This window comes from Chrysemys picta, chromosome 20 (genome assembly GCF_011386835.1).
Source record: "Chrysemys picta bellii isolate R12L10 chromosome 20, ASM1138683v2, whole genome shotgun sequence".
NCBI classification, from domain to species: Eukaryota; Metazoa; Chordata; order Testudines; family Emydidae; genus Chrysemys; species Chrysemys picta.
Window position 1 is genome coordinate 13,540,070 of NC_088810.1, and position 16,005 is coordinate 13,556,074.

A 16,005-nucleotide genomic window follows, 5' to 3' on the forward strand; every position below is an offset into this window, starting at 1 on the left:
AGCTGGCTGCTGGCACGTCTCTGAGGCCCCTGGGAGTGGGAGGGGGCAGGGGGTCTCTGTGCACTGACCATGCCCACAAGTGCCACCCCGACAGCTCCCATTGGCTGGTTCCAGGCCAATAGCAGCTGCAGGGATGGTGCTGAGGGCGGGGGCAGCACACGGAGCTGCCTAATTCTCACCCCCCAAGGAGCCTCAGAGACATGCCAACCACCAGCTGCCTCTGGGAGCAGTGTGGGGACAGGGCAGGCATGCAGCCTGCCTGAGCCCCGCTATGCTGCGGGACTTTTAGCGGCCGGAGATCGCGAGCAACTGGAAGAGGCTCCAGTATCGACCAGGCTATAGCGATTGACCAGTTGGTGACCTCTGCTCTATGGGGACCATGTCCTGAAAGAAAACTTTCCCACCCCCCGTTCTGGCCTTCAAACAACCCCACAACCTTGCCAAGCTCATCATCAGGAGCAAGCTCCCCAGAGTCCAGGACACACCAACTCAAAGTGACACCAGCCCCTGCCAGAACAGCAGATGCAAAACCTGAAGACATATCTCACTGCTACAATCATCAACACCTCCCATAACACACAGTTCAAGATCCCAGGGTCCTACACAGGCCCATCACAACATGTTGTGCACCTCATCAAGTGCACTAAATGCCCCAATATCAACTATGTGAGAGAAACCAGACAATCACTATGAAAACTCGAAAACTCACACAGGAAAACTGATAAATGACAAACACCACAGCACCCCGGGGTGAACACTTTTCACAAAATGATCACTCTATATCTAACCTCTCAGACTTGGTTCGCAAAGGAAACCTGCCCAGGACCCTCAACAGACCAGTCTGGGAGCTTAAATTCATAAGTTTGCTAGATACCAAAAATCACGGACTTAATAAAGACACTGGACTTATGGCCAGTGAAGAGCTGCCAAAATCTTAACAATTGGTTCCCTTCTCACCCCCACGAGGGGGTCGTGGCCCCCCCCAGGACTCCTGCCCCATCCAACCCCCCGCATTCCTTGACGGCCCCCCCCCGGGACCACTGCCCCATCCACCCCTTTCCCTGTCCCCTGACTGCCCCATCCAACCCCTGCTCCTTCCTGACTGCCCCCGCGGGACCCTTGCCCCCCATTCAATCCCCTTGTTCCCTGCCCTCTGACCGCCCCAACCCCTATCCACTCCCCCACCCCCCGAACTCCCCTGCCCTCTATCCAACACCCCCTCCCTGTTCCCTGCTCCCTTACCGCGCTGCCTGGAGGTGGCTGGCGGTGCTACAGCCGCGCCGCTCGGTTGGGGCTGTGCTGCTCTGCTCAGCTGGAGCGGGGCCGGGCAGGGCCACGCGCCTGGAGCCAGGCCAGGCCAGGCTGCGCGCCTGGAGAGGCTGGAGCCGGGTCACACCACCGCGCAACGCCTGGAGCACCGGGTCAGGCCGTGCTCGCAGCCCGCCTCCCAGAGCATGCGCCCGCGGCGGGGCGAGCTGAAGCTGCGGGGGAGGGGGAACAGCCGGGGACTGGCCTCCCCAGCCGGGAGCTCAGGGGCCGGACAGGAGGGTCTCGTGGGCCACCATAGTGGGTGCCCACCCCGCCCTGCCCCTAAGAGCCAGAGGGACCTGCCGGGGGGCGAGGTGAGGAGTCCTGGCGGTGCTTACCTGGGGCGGCTCCCGGGAAGCATTCGTCAGGTCCCTCTGGCTCCTAGGGGCGGAGTAGCGTAGCTGGGGGGGAGCAGGGGGTTACCTGCCGTGGCGCGTGGTCCTCCTCGCACCCCCCACCCCAGCTCACCTCTGCTCCATCTCCCTGGGTCTGAGCGCAAAGCCGCCGCTTGCTTCTCAGCCCTCCCAGGCTTCCCGCGCAAACAGCTGATTCGCGGGAAGTGGGGGGGGGAGGAGAAGCGGGGTGGAGCGTTCAGGGGAGGAGGCGGAGCGGAGGTGAGCTGGGGCCGGGGGCGGGGCGGGGATCTGCCGAAGCTTTACTGGTTGTTAAATTTAGAAGCCCTTTTAGAACGCGTGGGACAACCGGTTCTAAAAGGGCTTCTAAATTTAACGACCGATTCCCGCGAACCGGTGTGAACTGGCTCCAGCTCACCACTGCTTATGGCTCATTCCAACAATCTGTAACCCACTAACCCCCCTTTGTACTTGAACTGCAGAGGAATTAATTGCCCTCTTCACCTTGAATGGTCTTTTTCAACACGTTAACTCCTTATGCTAAACAATCTGTTCCACCTTGTATTTAGCTGTGACACTCGGAGTACCTTCCCCAGAGCTCAAGAAGAGCTCTGTATAGCTCCAAAGCTTGTCTCTCTCACCAACAGAAGTTGGTCCAGTAAAAGATATTGCCTCCCCCCCTCCCCCTCGTCTCTCCTATATCCTGCTACACAGCTCCAACATTCCTAAGAACTAGACATTCTGCATTATGGGCCCCGTCCATAGCCCTTTAGATCCAGCTCAGGGTCTCCCATGGGCCTCAATGGGCTTTGGATCAGGCCATATATTAACAACCAGATTGTTTAGCAGAGGAAGCAAAAATCCCAGTGAAATGTGTCAGTTGCCAGCAGGTGACTCGCTAGATGGGAAGGGTCTGGTTGCAGAGCAGGATGCAGTCAGGAGACACTGTGTGCATGGGGAGTGTCTCCATAAAGGGGCAGCGCTGGGTACAGAGTATAGGAAGGGTTAATAACAACTGCAGGGTGGTGACAGGTTGACATCCGGATCCAAAGGGGAATTCCAGACTCCGCCCCAGGGACGGGATTGGTTGAACAAGTTTCCACTCCCACCTCCACTCAGGGTTAAATTAGGGGGCAGGTTTCAGGGCAGAACAGTCCAGGGCCTCCCACCTCCTTTCTCCACGTTCCTGCTCCTCTGGGTCGCTCTGCAGGTGAAGAACATGGAGAAGCTGCAGCTTTGGCTCCTCGTCCTCACTGGCCTCTCGGGAGCCGTCGCCCAGTCAGGTAGGGGCAGGCGGCAGTGCCGTGGGCCAAGTCCTGGCTGGGCACAGAATGACACAGCTGAGCATGAGCTTCAGGGGGAAACTGAACAGCCTCCCTCACAGTTTCCCTCCCTCACCGAGGGTGCTGGGTCCTGTCAGAAATGTCCCGGCAGTAGCCACAGCCCTGTCCCAAGCCTGGTGGGTCATGCTGCTGCAGGTGCAGTGCACAGGCTGTCCTGTGGGGGGGGGGGAAGCAGTGCCCCACCCTGGGCATGGCAGAGAGCATCACCAGGGCAGAGTGCAGCAGAGACGTGGAGGAGCACTGTGCAAACGCCTCTGACTGGGGAGCCCCAAAGCCCGAGAGAGTCTGGGTCACTGAGTCTGGCTCCCATGTGCCGCGCCGCCAGCTCCCACTGTGTTCTTACTGTGACGGGATTGGTCGGGCTAGAGCTGTTGGCCCATTACGCGACATGCTACAGCCCTCTAGCAAATCTGAGCCTTCTGATTGGCTGCCTGCCCCACTTGCCCACCTCCTGGGGCAGAAGAACCAACCACAGCTGCAAAGGGGGCTGTTTCTACTCTTGTGGCTGTGGAGAAAATTTCAAAATGTGACTCCAGCGCACCTTAAAAGCTCAAAAAGCAGAATGTAAATAAAAAAACCCCACCAGATCTATTATTTTTACATAATCTCATTATTTTAAAGCCAATTTCATGATTTTTGGTGAGCCTGATTCTTGATTTTTGAACATTTGGGGTTGGCAATACTATGAAAGTGACTTGAAAGTGTCAGTTTCACTCCTGTTTAAAGTTATTTTCTAGTCTATTATTTGTAGTGGGGTAACACCCCTAGAGCCCCAGGCAGGTGCAGTGTAAACTCACGGGGCCTGGCCCTAATAAGATGTTTCCATACGTTAAATGATCTATTCCAAGCTTGATGAACTGCAAAAAAGTGGTAGAAAGTCATCTAGATTTTTCTACAGTTGTTTCAATTGTTGCATTCAAGAGTTAGTAGTAATAAAGTATGGTTTGAGCATTGGCCTGCTAAACCCAGGGTTGTGAGTTCAATCCTTGAGGGGGACACTTAGGGATTTGGGGCAAAATCAGTACTTGGTCCTGCTAGTGAAGGCAGGGGGCTGGACTTGATGACCTTTCAAGGTCCCTTCCAGTTCTAGGAGATAGGATATCTCCATTAATTTATTAACATTTTAAACCTAATCAGTATCCCTTAAGTGACCTGACACAAGATGTCAGAACATGTTAGTATTAGAGCTGAGTGGATCTAATATTTATTTAATTTTCTTTCTTTATATAGGAATTAGAAATTCATATCTGATAGGAGCACTGTATCTAAGTTATCTGCAAAAAAAAAACAAAAAACCCAAGAGTTTTCAGGTACCCAAATAGCCTCTGGAATCATGGTTAAAGTTGTCCCCCACTACCAAAATCTGAAATGGCGCCCCTGACAGCTGCTTCAGGCAGAGCTCTCCCCTGCCCCCCATAACAGGGGAGGGGAAGGGAGGAGCAGGGTCCAGCAGCTCAGGGCAGCTCTGCCCCCTCCCCTCCTGGGAGCTATGGGGATGGGATGGCACCACTGCCCCTGCCCACTGCGGCACCCTCCTGGGAAGGGCCAGAGGGGCGTGAAGAGCCCCTCGAGCCCCCCTCCCCCCGTAGTCTGCAAGGGGAGGGGACCCCTCTGCAGCCATCCCCCTCCACCCCCCGCAGGTCTGGGAGACGGAGGTGAAGAGACCCAGAAGGAGCACAGGTGGGGCTGGGGGGGCCTGCACCAAAAGGGGGGACTGGGGAACAGCATTAATTGCTGGGCAGGGGATGGGCAGACGTAGGGGTGAGAGCTCTTGCAGCCAGGGCCAAAATCAACATATTCAATACATTTGGGAGAGGGGGCAGCACTGATTGTCACCCACACATGGGGGGGGGTGGGGGGGCAGGGGCTGACAGACCGAAAACACAATGTCACCCTTCAGATAAAAGCGCATGATTTTGAAGGTGTGACTCAGGATTTCTGATGTGTGTAGGTTGGCCAGACGGCCTATATCTGGGGTGCTTTTGACCATGTTCCCCAGACTATATTTGTGTACCCTGGGGTGTCTGGCCTCTCTGAGCCCTTTCCACACTCGTCTCTCTGCCACTGAGGTGCAGGAAGCTCCTTTGGGTAGCTCTGAGCCAGGCTTTTTTCATAGATTCATGGGTCACCAGATACCTAGTCTGACCCCCGTATAGCACAGGCCAGAGACCTGCCCCAAACTAATTCCTGGAGCAGAGCTTCTAAACATCCAATCTTGAGCTAAAAATTGCCAGCAATGGAGACTCCACCATGACCCCTGGGTGTCTCCCTGCCCCTCCATGGGTGTGTTCCTTATCAACACATCCCTGGGCATCTGTTCACATTGACGAGTGGGAGGAGACTACCCCGGCAAGGCAATGGTTGCAGGAAAGGGGGGGGGGGGAGAGACAGGGCTTTGGGACATTTCCATGTGAGAAGCAACATTTGGGATGTGGCAGGCCCTGTGCTGGGAAGCACTAGGAGCTTCGGGGAGTTCTCACTTGGGTTGTCTAGTTCTTGTTCTCCACAGCCCCCGGCCCCCACACCAGCTTCCTGTTAGATTCTGATGCTATTCAACAGGGCCGGCTCTAACTTTTTTGCTGCCCCAAGCAGCAAAAAAAAGCACCGCCCCCCGAGCGCCCCCCGCTGAGCGCCGCGCCACCAGAACACCCCCACCCCGAGCGCCGCGCTTCGCGCCGCCCCCCGCCGAGCGCCGCCGGAACCCCCCCCCCCGATTCCCGCGCCCCGCACTGCCCCCCAGCCGGGCACCGCACCGCCGGAGCCTGCCCCCGCCGAGAGCCACCGGAAACCCCCCCCAGCGCCGCGCCCGCACCGAGTGCCGCTGGAGGCCTCCCCCCCCGCCGAGCGCCGCCAGAACACCTCCCCACCGAGCGCCGCGCCCCGCACCCCCCCCCCGAGTGCCACGCCCCGCGCCCCCCCCCGCCGAGCGCAGCGCCGCTGGAGCGCCCCTGCCCCCCCGCGGAATGCCGCGCCGCACCGCGCTCCCCCCGCCGCCCCTTACCAGGTGCCACCCCAAGCATGTGCTTGGTTGCCTGGTGCCGGCCCTGCTATTCAAACTTTGGCTTTGACTCAGGAGCCTGTAAGGATGAGGTAGAGGAGACCTGGCCACAACCCCAGACTCTCTAGCTGGTGCTATAGGCCAGGACAGAGCTGCATTGGCAGAGTTAAGTGCGGGCCCAAAACTGACATAGCAAGAGCCACACCCAAAGATTTACCCTGACAGTAGGGTTGCCAGGTGTCGTTTATCAGCCAGAAAACCCGGTCAAAACGGGACCCTGGTGACTCTGGTCAGTGCTACTGAATGGGCCATTAAAAGTCTGTTTGGCCACAGCGGGGCAGGCAAGTTCCCTGCCCAGCTCCGCAAGGCTTCCAGAAAGTGGCTGGCCTGGCTGGCTCCTAGGCGGAGGAGTAGCCAGAGGGCTCTGTGCGCTGCCCTCACTCGCAGGCACCGCCCCAAACCGTGGGCAATGGGAGCTGCGGGGGCGGCACATGCGGGCAGGGGCAGTGCATGGAGCCACCTGGCCATGCCTTTGCCTAAGAGCCAGAGGGACATGTCACTGATTCCCGGGAACTGCCTGCGGTAAACACCACGGGGAGACTGCACCTTGCACCCCAATGCCCCCTCCCACACTCTGAACCCCTCGGCCCCAGCCCAGACCCCCCTTCTGGACCCCAAACCCCTCATTCCTGGCTCCACTCCAGAGCCCGCATCCCGAGCCGGAGTTCTCACCCACTCCAGCACCCTGAACCCCGCATTTCTGAACCCACCACGGAGCCCAAGCCCACAGCCCAGAGCCTGTACCCCCTCCCACACCCCAACCCCCTGCCTCTGCCCAGAGCCCCCTCTCACACGCTGAACCCTTTGGCCCACCCCCCAACCTTCTCCTGCACTCCAAACCCCTCATGCCCAGCCTCACCCCAGAGCCTGCACCCGCAACTGGAGTCCTCACTCCTCCTGCACCCCAACCCCCTGCCCCAGCCCAGTGAAAATGAGCAAGTGAGTGAGGGTGGAGAAAAGCAAGCGATGGGGGGAGGGTGGATGGTGTGAGTGGGGATGGGGCCTCAGAGAAGGCGTGGGGCCTCAGGGAAGGGGCAAGGCAGGGGCAGGGCAAGGGTGAATTCAGTTTTCTGCAATTAGAAAGTTGGCAACCCTACCTGACAGAGCTGTGTACGGTGGGGCTGAAATAGCCGGGGGCAGCCCAGGGCTGGTATAGCCGGGGGAGGCCCAGGGCTGGAATAGCTGGGGGAGGCCCAGGGCTGGAAAAGCTAACCGCCTTGGAAACGTTAGAATGAGTTGCCTTAGTAAGAAGAGTGTCAGCCTGATAGAGAACCCAGCCTTTTCCTCTCACTTCTCCACACAGATCTCTATGGGCAGGTGTTTGTTTTTCCAAAGGAGTCTGCTGATGCCCACATTATCCTGAACATGAAAAATAGTGGTCCTCTGCAGACCTTCACCGTGTGTCTGAGATACTTCACAGACCTGACCCGGCCCTACAGCCTGTTCTCCTACGCGACCAGGGCCAGACACAACGAGATCCTCCTCTTCAAAGAGAAGCCTGGGGAGCTCAGCCTGAGTGTTGGCGGGGAAGCAGTGATCTTCAAAGTCCCAGAAAACAAAGGCACAAGCACTGGCTGGGAACACATCTGTGCCAGCTGGGAGTCTGCCACCGGCATAGCCGAGCTCTGGATGAACGGGAGTCCCTTACCCAGGAAGGGGCTGAAGAAAGGCTACTCTGTCAGCAACCAGGGTGTGCTCGTCCTGGGGCAGGAGCAGGACACCCCGGGGGGTAGATTTGATGCCAAGCAGTCATTTGTAGGGGAAATTGCTGATGTGTACATGTGGGACCGTGCCACCCCAATTGCTGCAATGCAGGCTGCCAATGATGATTCGCAGCTGCCCCCCTCCATTGTGGGCTGGGGCAGTTTGCAGTATCAAATAAAGGGTTACGTGGTACTGAAACCCATGCTGGCATAAGGGTCCTGTTGAAATGCAGCCTTGCCTTGGGAACAGGGGCCTGCCCATCCAGCTCCAAACCCCATTCGTGCATGACAGAGAATAGTGATGCACACACTTCAGCAGCATCTGAGCAAAACTAGCGTCAACCTCTGCTCTTGTGAACCCTATGGGAACAATGTGAAATCAACCAATCCCTGGTGTTTGTGTCATTTGGGCATTTACCTGTGTCTAAAGCCTGGTCTGATTCTGTATCCCAATAAATGAGCTGATTTGCCCCCTGCAGCCTGTGGTGTATTGAGAATCCCAGTACAGCCCCACTGGGCGCAGTCTAAGAATGGGAATCCAGGTTGTGACCTGTTGTGTCAGAGGGCTCTGAGAATTCTGGGTTCCTAATGTTCACGTCCACCACAGTAGTCAGTTCTTCCTTTTGAGAACCAAACAAGAGGATCCTGTTCAATATTAATACACACACAAGAACCACACAAACAGTCCCCATTCCATAGTGTTACAGGATCCCCGGGGTACAACCTGGAACTGGGGTACCACTGTGCCCCTTTAACTCTCCAGCCTGGGCTGTCTCTCACAATGCTTTGCTAGTAACAAGCAGCAAACCCCTCTAAACACTGTTATCATTCAGTACAACAGCACATGGAGCTCCACAGCCAGCTAGATTGCATGAATGCTCCCTGAGCCACTCACAAATCACACAGAGAAAAATACCAGCAATCTCCCAAGCCCACAGCCTTGCACCTCAGAACTGTACTGACTTGTCGTGGTCAGAAGCCTGACCAGTGTAAATTCATTACCCAGTCTGCCCCTCCCTCGATGTGGACGAACACACAGTAGCTTTTGTAACCTGAGCTGAGATTTCCCAAGTATTTCAACCAAAACACATTGTTTGATATTATTCCTATGTAACCCTTCTGCCCATCTAAGTTGGCAGCAACAAGGGCCGGGTTCTGTATCTAGGGGTTCCGTTTCAATAACACAATGCAAAACCGGCTCGAGCCCCCACCCAGTGACCTGGGACAATTACATACCACCCCCTGGGTGCCTCTAAGAGGCAATACTTCCCCTCTCGCAAGCACGGAGTCTGAGTGTAACAGAAAATGTTTAATAACATGAGGTAAACAACATCAGCATTAAATTGGAAAAACACCACAAACAGGATTCATAACACAAACCATGAGCAAAAAACCCACCCCAGCAAGTTGGGCTGTGTCCTTTCCCTTGGGTTCTTGAAACCAGCAACCCAAGGATCACCAAAGTCCCAAAAGTCCAACAACCCTCCCAAAGTCTCTGTCCCTGGTCAGTGCAGCCCCGGAGTTTGGGAGGGGGGGGCACGCAGGGTGTTAAGGGGCACCTTACGTGATCCGAGGCCAACGGGATTCCGCCGCAGCCTTCACCACGAGCCGCTCCACTCCACCAGCTACCCCGTGAGCTGCTCCCGCCGTCCCACTAACTGCTCTGGCAGCTGCTCCACTCTGCTCACCAACCTGTGAGCCGCTCAGCTCTGCTCCACTTCAGCCGACCTTGGGCCACTCCCACAAGGCTCCGCTCTGCTAGCTGCTCCTCCAGCCGCTCCGCTCCACTCACCGACCTGTGAGTCGCTCAGCTCCACTCCAATCGTCCCCACAAGGCTCCACTCTGCTAGCTGCTCCACCAGCCGCTTAGCAATATAGCTTCAGGCTCCCCCACTAGTTAACACAGCCTCAGTGATCTCAGCTCGTAATAACTTTAGCTCTTTTGTGAGTTCAGCTCTTAGCAATTTCAGCTCATAGTAGGGGAGCCCCAGTGCTAGTGCACCATTGGCCCAAAGTGAATTCAGCTCAGCAGCCTGTAACTAGACTTCTAATGGAATCAAAGTTAGCTCTGATATTCAACAGTGGAGAGAGGCAGTAGTGCAATTGGTGTTTCAACCCCTCAGACAGGGGGCCATACCATCAGGTACAACCACTGTCCCCATCCTCTCTCTATTCACTAGGTTTTGTAACCCATGCCCCTTGTCAAGCAAGTGCTACTTAGGTAATGGTGAAGGACTCACTCAGTCCTTCTGTCATACAACAGTTTCACTGGCCTTGATTCACAGAATCAGGGTAACAAAACTTTATTCTTCCTGTCCCAATAACAGAGAAAACTGGGGATCCCACACCAGCCAAAGTAACCACTTTGAGTTGCTGTTGTTTCATGCCAGGCGGGTGGGTGTGCCTATGCAAACAAGATCAGCCCCTGGAGTTCTTTTCCACACTCACCATAATTCACCACCAGATGTCAGGGTAGAGCTCATCCTGACTCTGCTTACATCCTCCCCCCAGCCGAAAATTTGTCGTCCCGACAAATCACACTCCCTATTATAACAACTCACTGGTTCCCTCCAAAGGGCCTCAGATAGCCCACTCTAGCTTCCACAAGCCTGTGTGCTAAACATATTGGTTCCTCACTAGTCACCCCAGGTGCATCATAAGTCAACCGTTTTACTGGCCTTATTACCCTGTCTCGTCTATTGAGAATCTCTGTTGCCGTGGTGGGGGGGACAGCCTCTTGAACGACAGATGGAGTGGTTTCCTTTGAGGGCCCCTCGGCTACTGGCATAGGCCCCTGCATTTCTAGTTCTAACAGTGGAGGGTCCAAGGTGCCCAGGACATCCTCCACCTGTATGTCTCCACTGTCCAATAACCTGTGTGTGTCATCACATGGGGGTCCCACCAGTGGCTCAGGGGTGTCAGGAATGGGCCTAAATACTTCTGCCATGGGGTTTAGGGCAGAAGAGGAGGAGCTCTCTTTTGATTCAGCTGATCGAGACTGAAATCTTGTCTCCATCCCAGGATACACCATTGTTGTGTCTTCCTCCTCAGACTCACTCTCGGATGTGCTGCATAGGGGTAGGTTAGCTGCAGGGGGCTGGCTGTCCACGTTGGAGGGCAGCTTTGGTCCAGCACCTTCGTTCTGCCCGGTTGCCTTGTCGTGGCCCATCTCATAAGGGGTGCCTACCAGTTCTCCCACAGGTTTCTATGCACTGTCTTTGTCTGCCCTGGACCCTCTTCAGGTTTGATCTTGTAGACCGGCAGGTCTCCTAGCTTTTCCATCACCAAATAAGGTATTGCCTTCCATCTGTCAGCTATCTTGTGTTTGCCAGCAATACCCACATTTCGCAGCAGGACTCTGTCCCCCGGCTGGAGCTCTTGTAAACATACCCTAGCATCATATCGCTGTTTGTTGCGGTCTGCGTTCTTCCGAGCAGCAGATGTAACTAAGTGATAAGCATCCCGCAGCTTTTCTCTTAGTCGGGATACATATTGCTGATGAGTTTCATAGCTATCTCCATCCTCTGATACACCAAAGCACAGGTCTATGGGTAATCTTGGTTCTCGCCCAAACATTAAGAGATATGGGGTGACTCCTGTAGCATCATTCTTTGTGGTATTGTAGGCGTGCACCAGAAATGCAACATGTTGGCTCCAGGTTGCCTTCTGCTCTGGCTGCAAAGTCCCCAAGATATCAAATAGGGTTCGGTTGAACCTCTCTGGCTGAGGATCACCTTGTGGGTGATAAGGCGTTGTCCTAGACTTTTTAATTCCCGCTATCCTCAGCACCTCCTTCAGAAGATGACTCTCAAAGTCCCGCCCCTGATCCGAGTGTATCCGGGCTGGAAATCCATAAACTGAGAAATATTTCTCCCACAGTACTCGAGCAACAGTGGTGGCCCTCTGATCACGTGTGGGATATGCCTGCGCATATCGCGTATAATGGTCAGTCACTACTAGAATGTTCCCAATATTCCTCTTGTCTACTTCTAAAGACAAGAAATCAATGCATACCAGCTCCAGAGGTTTGTTGCTGGTGATGTTCTTCAGATATGCAGCCCTCGTGGGCAGAGTTTTCCTTTGAACACATCGAGCGCAGGTCTCACATTTCCTGCGAACATCTTCAGCCATCCGAGGCCAATAGAACCTACTACGAATAAGTTCCAGGGTCCTCTCCATCCCTAAATGTCCAAAGTCATCATGCAGGGCCCTCATGGCCAGGGCTCTGTACTCTTTTGGCAGCACTAGCTGAGCTCGTTGCTTTTGTAAAGGGTCTGTGGTCACTCGGTGTAGCACTCCCTCAATCAGTTTTAGTTTGGTCCATTCTCTCAATAGTAGTTTACCCTCCGGGTTAGGTGGGACAACCACAGCTGGGCTTCGCCCCTCCCTTTTGGCAAGTAGTGTATCACGAATGTCAATATCTTGCAGCTGGGCTTCCTGCCAGTCAGCCGCATTGAGCATGGGCAAAGGAGATTGGCCCAACGAAATATAGTTCACTGAAGCAGAAGGCACGCATTCAGGGGGCAGGCCCAAAGCTTCTGCAGCACATCCATGAAGACTCTCATGGGACTCTGGTTCCCGGCGACTCACACTGCAAATAGCCCTCACTCCATCTGTGGGTATCACAGCAACTCCTGGTGCCTGTGGACGCCTGGACAATGCATCTGCATCTACATTGCTTCTCCCTGATCGGTATTGAATGCTGAAGTCATAGCTAGCCAAAGCGGCCACCCATCTTTGCCCTGTAGCATCCAGCTTAGCACTTGTTAACACATAGGTCAGTGGGTTGTTGTCTGTCCACACCTGGAACTGAGCACCATATAAGTAGTCTCGAAATTTCTCAGTGATGGCCCATTTCAAGGCCAAGAACTCCAGCTTGTGGGTGGGATAGCGAGTTTCACTATCAGACAGTCCTCGGCTGGCAAAGGCTACAGGTTTATATCTTCCTTCCACTTCCTGGTACAGTACTGCTCCCAGACCCTCCAAACTGGCATCAGTATGCAGGATAAATGGCTTGCTTGGGTCAGCAAAGACTAGGACCGGAGCATGAGTTAGGCATGTAATGATTTCTCGAAAAGCCCTTTCACATCTCTCATCCCACCGTGGCCCAAATGGTTCGAAGGGGCCATAGTGTCTCTGCACAGGAGGCTTTGGGGACCTCCCCTTATTCTTGGTCTTAGATTTGTTCCTGCTGGACTGGTATCCCCTGGTAAGATCATTCAGAGGTTTTACAATCGTAGCATAGTTCTTCACAAATCTGCGGTAGTAGCCACTAAACCCAAGAAAGGTCTTGAGTTCTCTGTAGTTACTTGGACATGGCCATGTAGTGAGGGCTTCTATTTTATCGGGATCAGTACTCACACCCTCTTGGGACACGATGTGACCCACATACTTCACTAAGGTCCTGCAGAACTGGCATTTGTCAATTGAAAGCTTCAAACCATAATCCTCTAACCTATCAAGCACTTTAAGAAGTCTTTCTTCATGCTCCTCCAAGGTTCTTCCAAACACAATCAGGTCATCCAAATAAACTAACACTTGCAGTAAATTCATGTCTCCCACAACTTTCTCCATAAGACGTTGCAATGTGGCAGGTGCTCCAGAAATCCCTTGGGGCATGCGTTCAAACTGATAAAACCCTAATGGGCAGATGAAGGCTGTCTTCTCCTTATCTTCTTCACCCAGAGGGATCTGGTAGTATCCACTCCGAAGATCCAACACAGAGAACCACTGGCTTCCCAGCAAACAGTCTAAGGCATCTTGGACTCGGGGCATTGTGTACTGGTCAACCACAGTACGGCGGTTTAGGGTGCGGTAGTCAATACACATCCGGATTTTCCCATTTTTTTTACGGACCACCACAATGGGTGAGGCGTATGGGCTGCGGGACTCTGTAATGATGCCATTCGCAGCCAGCTCCTGAAGATGTTGTCGCACATCTTCCATCTCTGAGAGGGCAATCCTCCTAGATCTCTCCCTGAAAGGTCGAGAGTCATGTAGTCTGATGTTGTGCTCGACTCCTTTTGCACATCCCACATCCCACTCATGCAATGAGAACACCTTGGATCTTTCACAAAGTTTCCTCCTCAGGCGATCTTTCCACTCCTCGGACAACGGTGAATCTCCAAAGTCAAACTTTGCAGGGTCTATTGTCGGAACTTGAGTCTCACACTGGGGTTTTACAATTGATTCAGGCTCGAAGAGGTCTGCTATCTTTTGTCCTTGCTTCACAACAACATCTCGACTTGTTTCATTAGCAATCAGTATAGTCACCTTTTCCTGGGCTTCAGCAGGTAGGGTTATGACTCCACTGGGGACCAGCACTCCTTCTGGGAGCTCTCCTTCAACTGGCTGCTCTACCATTGCTAATGCCCCTTTACTGCCTTTCAGCCGAGTACTCATGACAAGCACTTCTTGCTCCGTCCTTGCAGGCACTACTAAGGGGGTTGTGCCCATGTACTTCAGTGCCCCAATCGGTAGCTCAGATGTCTCCTTTTTAGCACCCTCAATCTTCCGATAGGCTTCAACACAAAGCGTATGGATCATCAGGGTATTCAGGTACTGGTCCCCAGCACGTCGTCTGCAGTAATCCGCGAGCACCTTGAAGAGACTGGAGTTGGTCCCTATCAGCACAGACACATCAGAGGTCCCTTTAGGGTCAGGGCATATTAATGCAGCTGTGTCCACCTCTTCTCTTACCCCAGCAACCTCCTCTGGGAATTCCAGGTGCACTATGACATACCCTTGGTAGGGGTATTCATCCATGCTGAGGCCACACAGACCAACGCCAGTCAGTGGCTGTATAGGCAGGTGCCTAAGCATTTGTTGGTAGAATGACTGAAATATAATAGTCACTTGAGATCCAGTGTCAAGCACGGCTTTACACTCCTCCCCTTCAATCTTCACCATGACCTCTGCTCGAGGCCCTATCAGTTCTGTGGGGATCCCAGCTGGACGGTCTGTTCTGGGGGAATCTTCAAATCCTGCAGGCCTGGGTGGTCTCCGTCCCCAGACTCTCTGGCAGCTACCGGATCTCTCCCAACTGATCCTCAGCTTTCCATACACTAAGGAGGGGTTTTCTTCATTATGGCACTTGGCAGCACTGTGTCCATCCTGACCACATCGGTAGCAGAAGAATTGTCCTTTCCCCCTTCGCCCAGATGGGATGGTGGCTCTAAATGCTGACTTATCCATCGCCACAGTCAGAGGCTCCTTATTCCCGGAAGTCTTAGCTCTGTCAATGGTGCTTTGCAGTTCAGCTATCCGTTCTGTCAGGACCTGCACTTGTTGGGCAAGTTCCTCTGTGGTGCTCAACATCAGTACACTGGCCGTTTGCAGTGGTGTTGTGCTGTCTGGCTCCAATGTTTGGGCTTCCCAAAACTCGCTGGCAGCCTGCCTTTCTTCCTCTTCTCTGACCTCCTTTATCAGCTGGGAATAACTTGGGGGATGTTCCCGTCGTTCTCTTAGCCGGAGATGAGTAGAATCGGGTTCTGATACTGAGCTCCTCTTACAATTTGAGCCAGTCTGGTCCAATCCATCTGTTCAGCAGTCACTGCACCCCTCATGACAGCTCTCTGAAGCAGTCTCTCCAGCCTCTGTATAAAGGCTGAAATCTTCTCGCCAATTTGCTGTCGGGAATTAAGGAACTTACAGTAACTGTCTTCAGGGCCCTCTACACTCCCAAAGGTATGATCAAGGGCCTCCAGGCAGTCCTTCACACTGACCCCAGGGTCAATGAGCTTCAGGGTGCGAATCACATCTAATGCTGGGCCATTAAGGCTCTCTATTAGACATCTTCGCTTTTCTGCATCAGGTACGGCCCACTCCTGCAGCATTTCAGTGGTATGCTCCAATCAGGGTTCGAACTCCTCTGCCCCAGCAAATAACCTTAACTCACGACAAGAGTTTGAACTAGCATGGGACAACATAACCTTTTCCAATATTTGCCCCAGTGCTTTTGCCCAATCATTGGCTGAGGCTGCGGGCCCTGAGCTAGAGGCTGCAGGGACGGGGCCCAACAAACCTGACATATTAGCCATTATACAAACAGTAATTTCCTCAAAATATAAACACAATTGTTTCCCAATGCAGTGGAACACTCAACAGGTGCTTGCGAGGGGTACTGACCCAGGGAATCCCGGACGAGCCCCCAAAAATATAACCCTTCTGCCCATCTAAGTTGGCAGCAACAAGGGCCGGGTTCTGTATCTAGGGGTTCCGTTTCAATAACGCAATGCAAA

At 54.0% G+C, this 16,005-nt stretch overlaps 1 protein-coding gene across 1 annotated transcript; it reads left to right on the forward strand.

Moving 5' to 3' along the window:
• Positions 1–2,785: 2,785 nt before the first annotated feature.
• Positions 2,786–8,235, forward strand: LOC101949472 (serum amyloid P-component-like). Its single transcript, XM_024114129.3, has 2 exons — positions 2,786–2,944; positions 7,366–8,235. Exons 1-2 carry the CDS (start codon positions 2,881–2,883, stop codon positions 7,977–7,979), a joined length of 678 nt encoding a protein of 225 aa, XP_023969897.2. The 5' UTR covers positions 2,786–2,880; the 3' UTR covers positions 7,980–8,235.
• Positions 8,236–16,005: the final 7,770 nt, after the last annotated feature.

Coding starts and splice junctions, on each gene's coding strand:
- LOC101949472 (XM_024114129.3), top strand. CDS start 2,881: ATGGAGAAGCTGCAGCTTTGGCTCCTCGTCCTCACTGGCCTCTCGGGA. Junction 2,945..7,365: donor GGGAGCCGTCGCCCAGTCAG/GTAGGGGCAGGC, acceptor TTCTCCACACAG/ATCTCTATGGGCAGGTGTTT.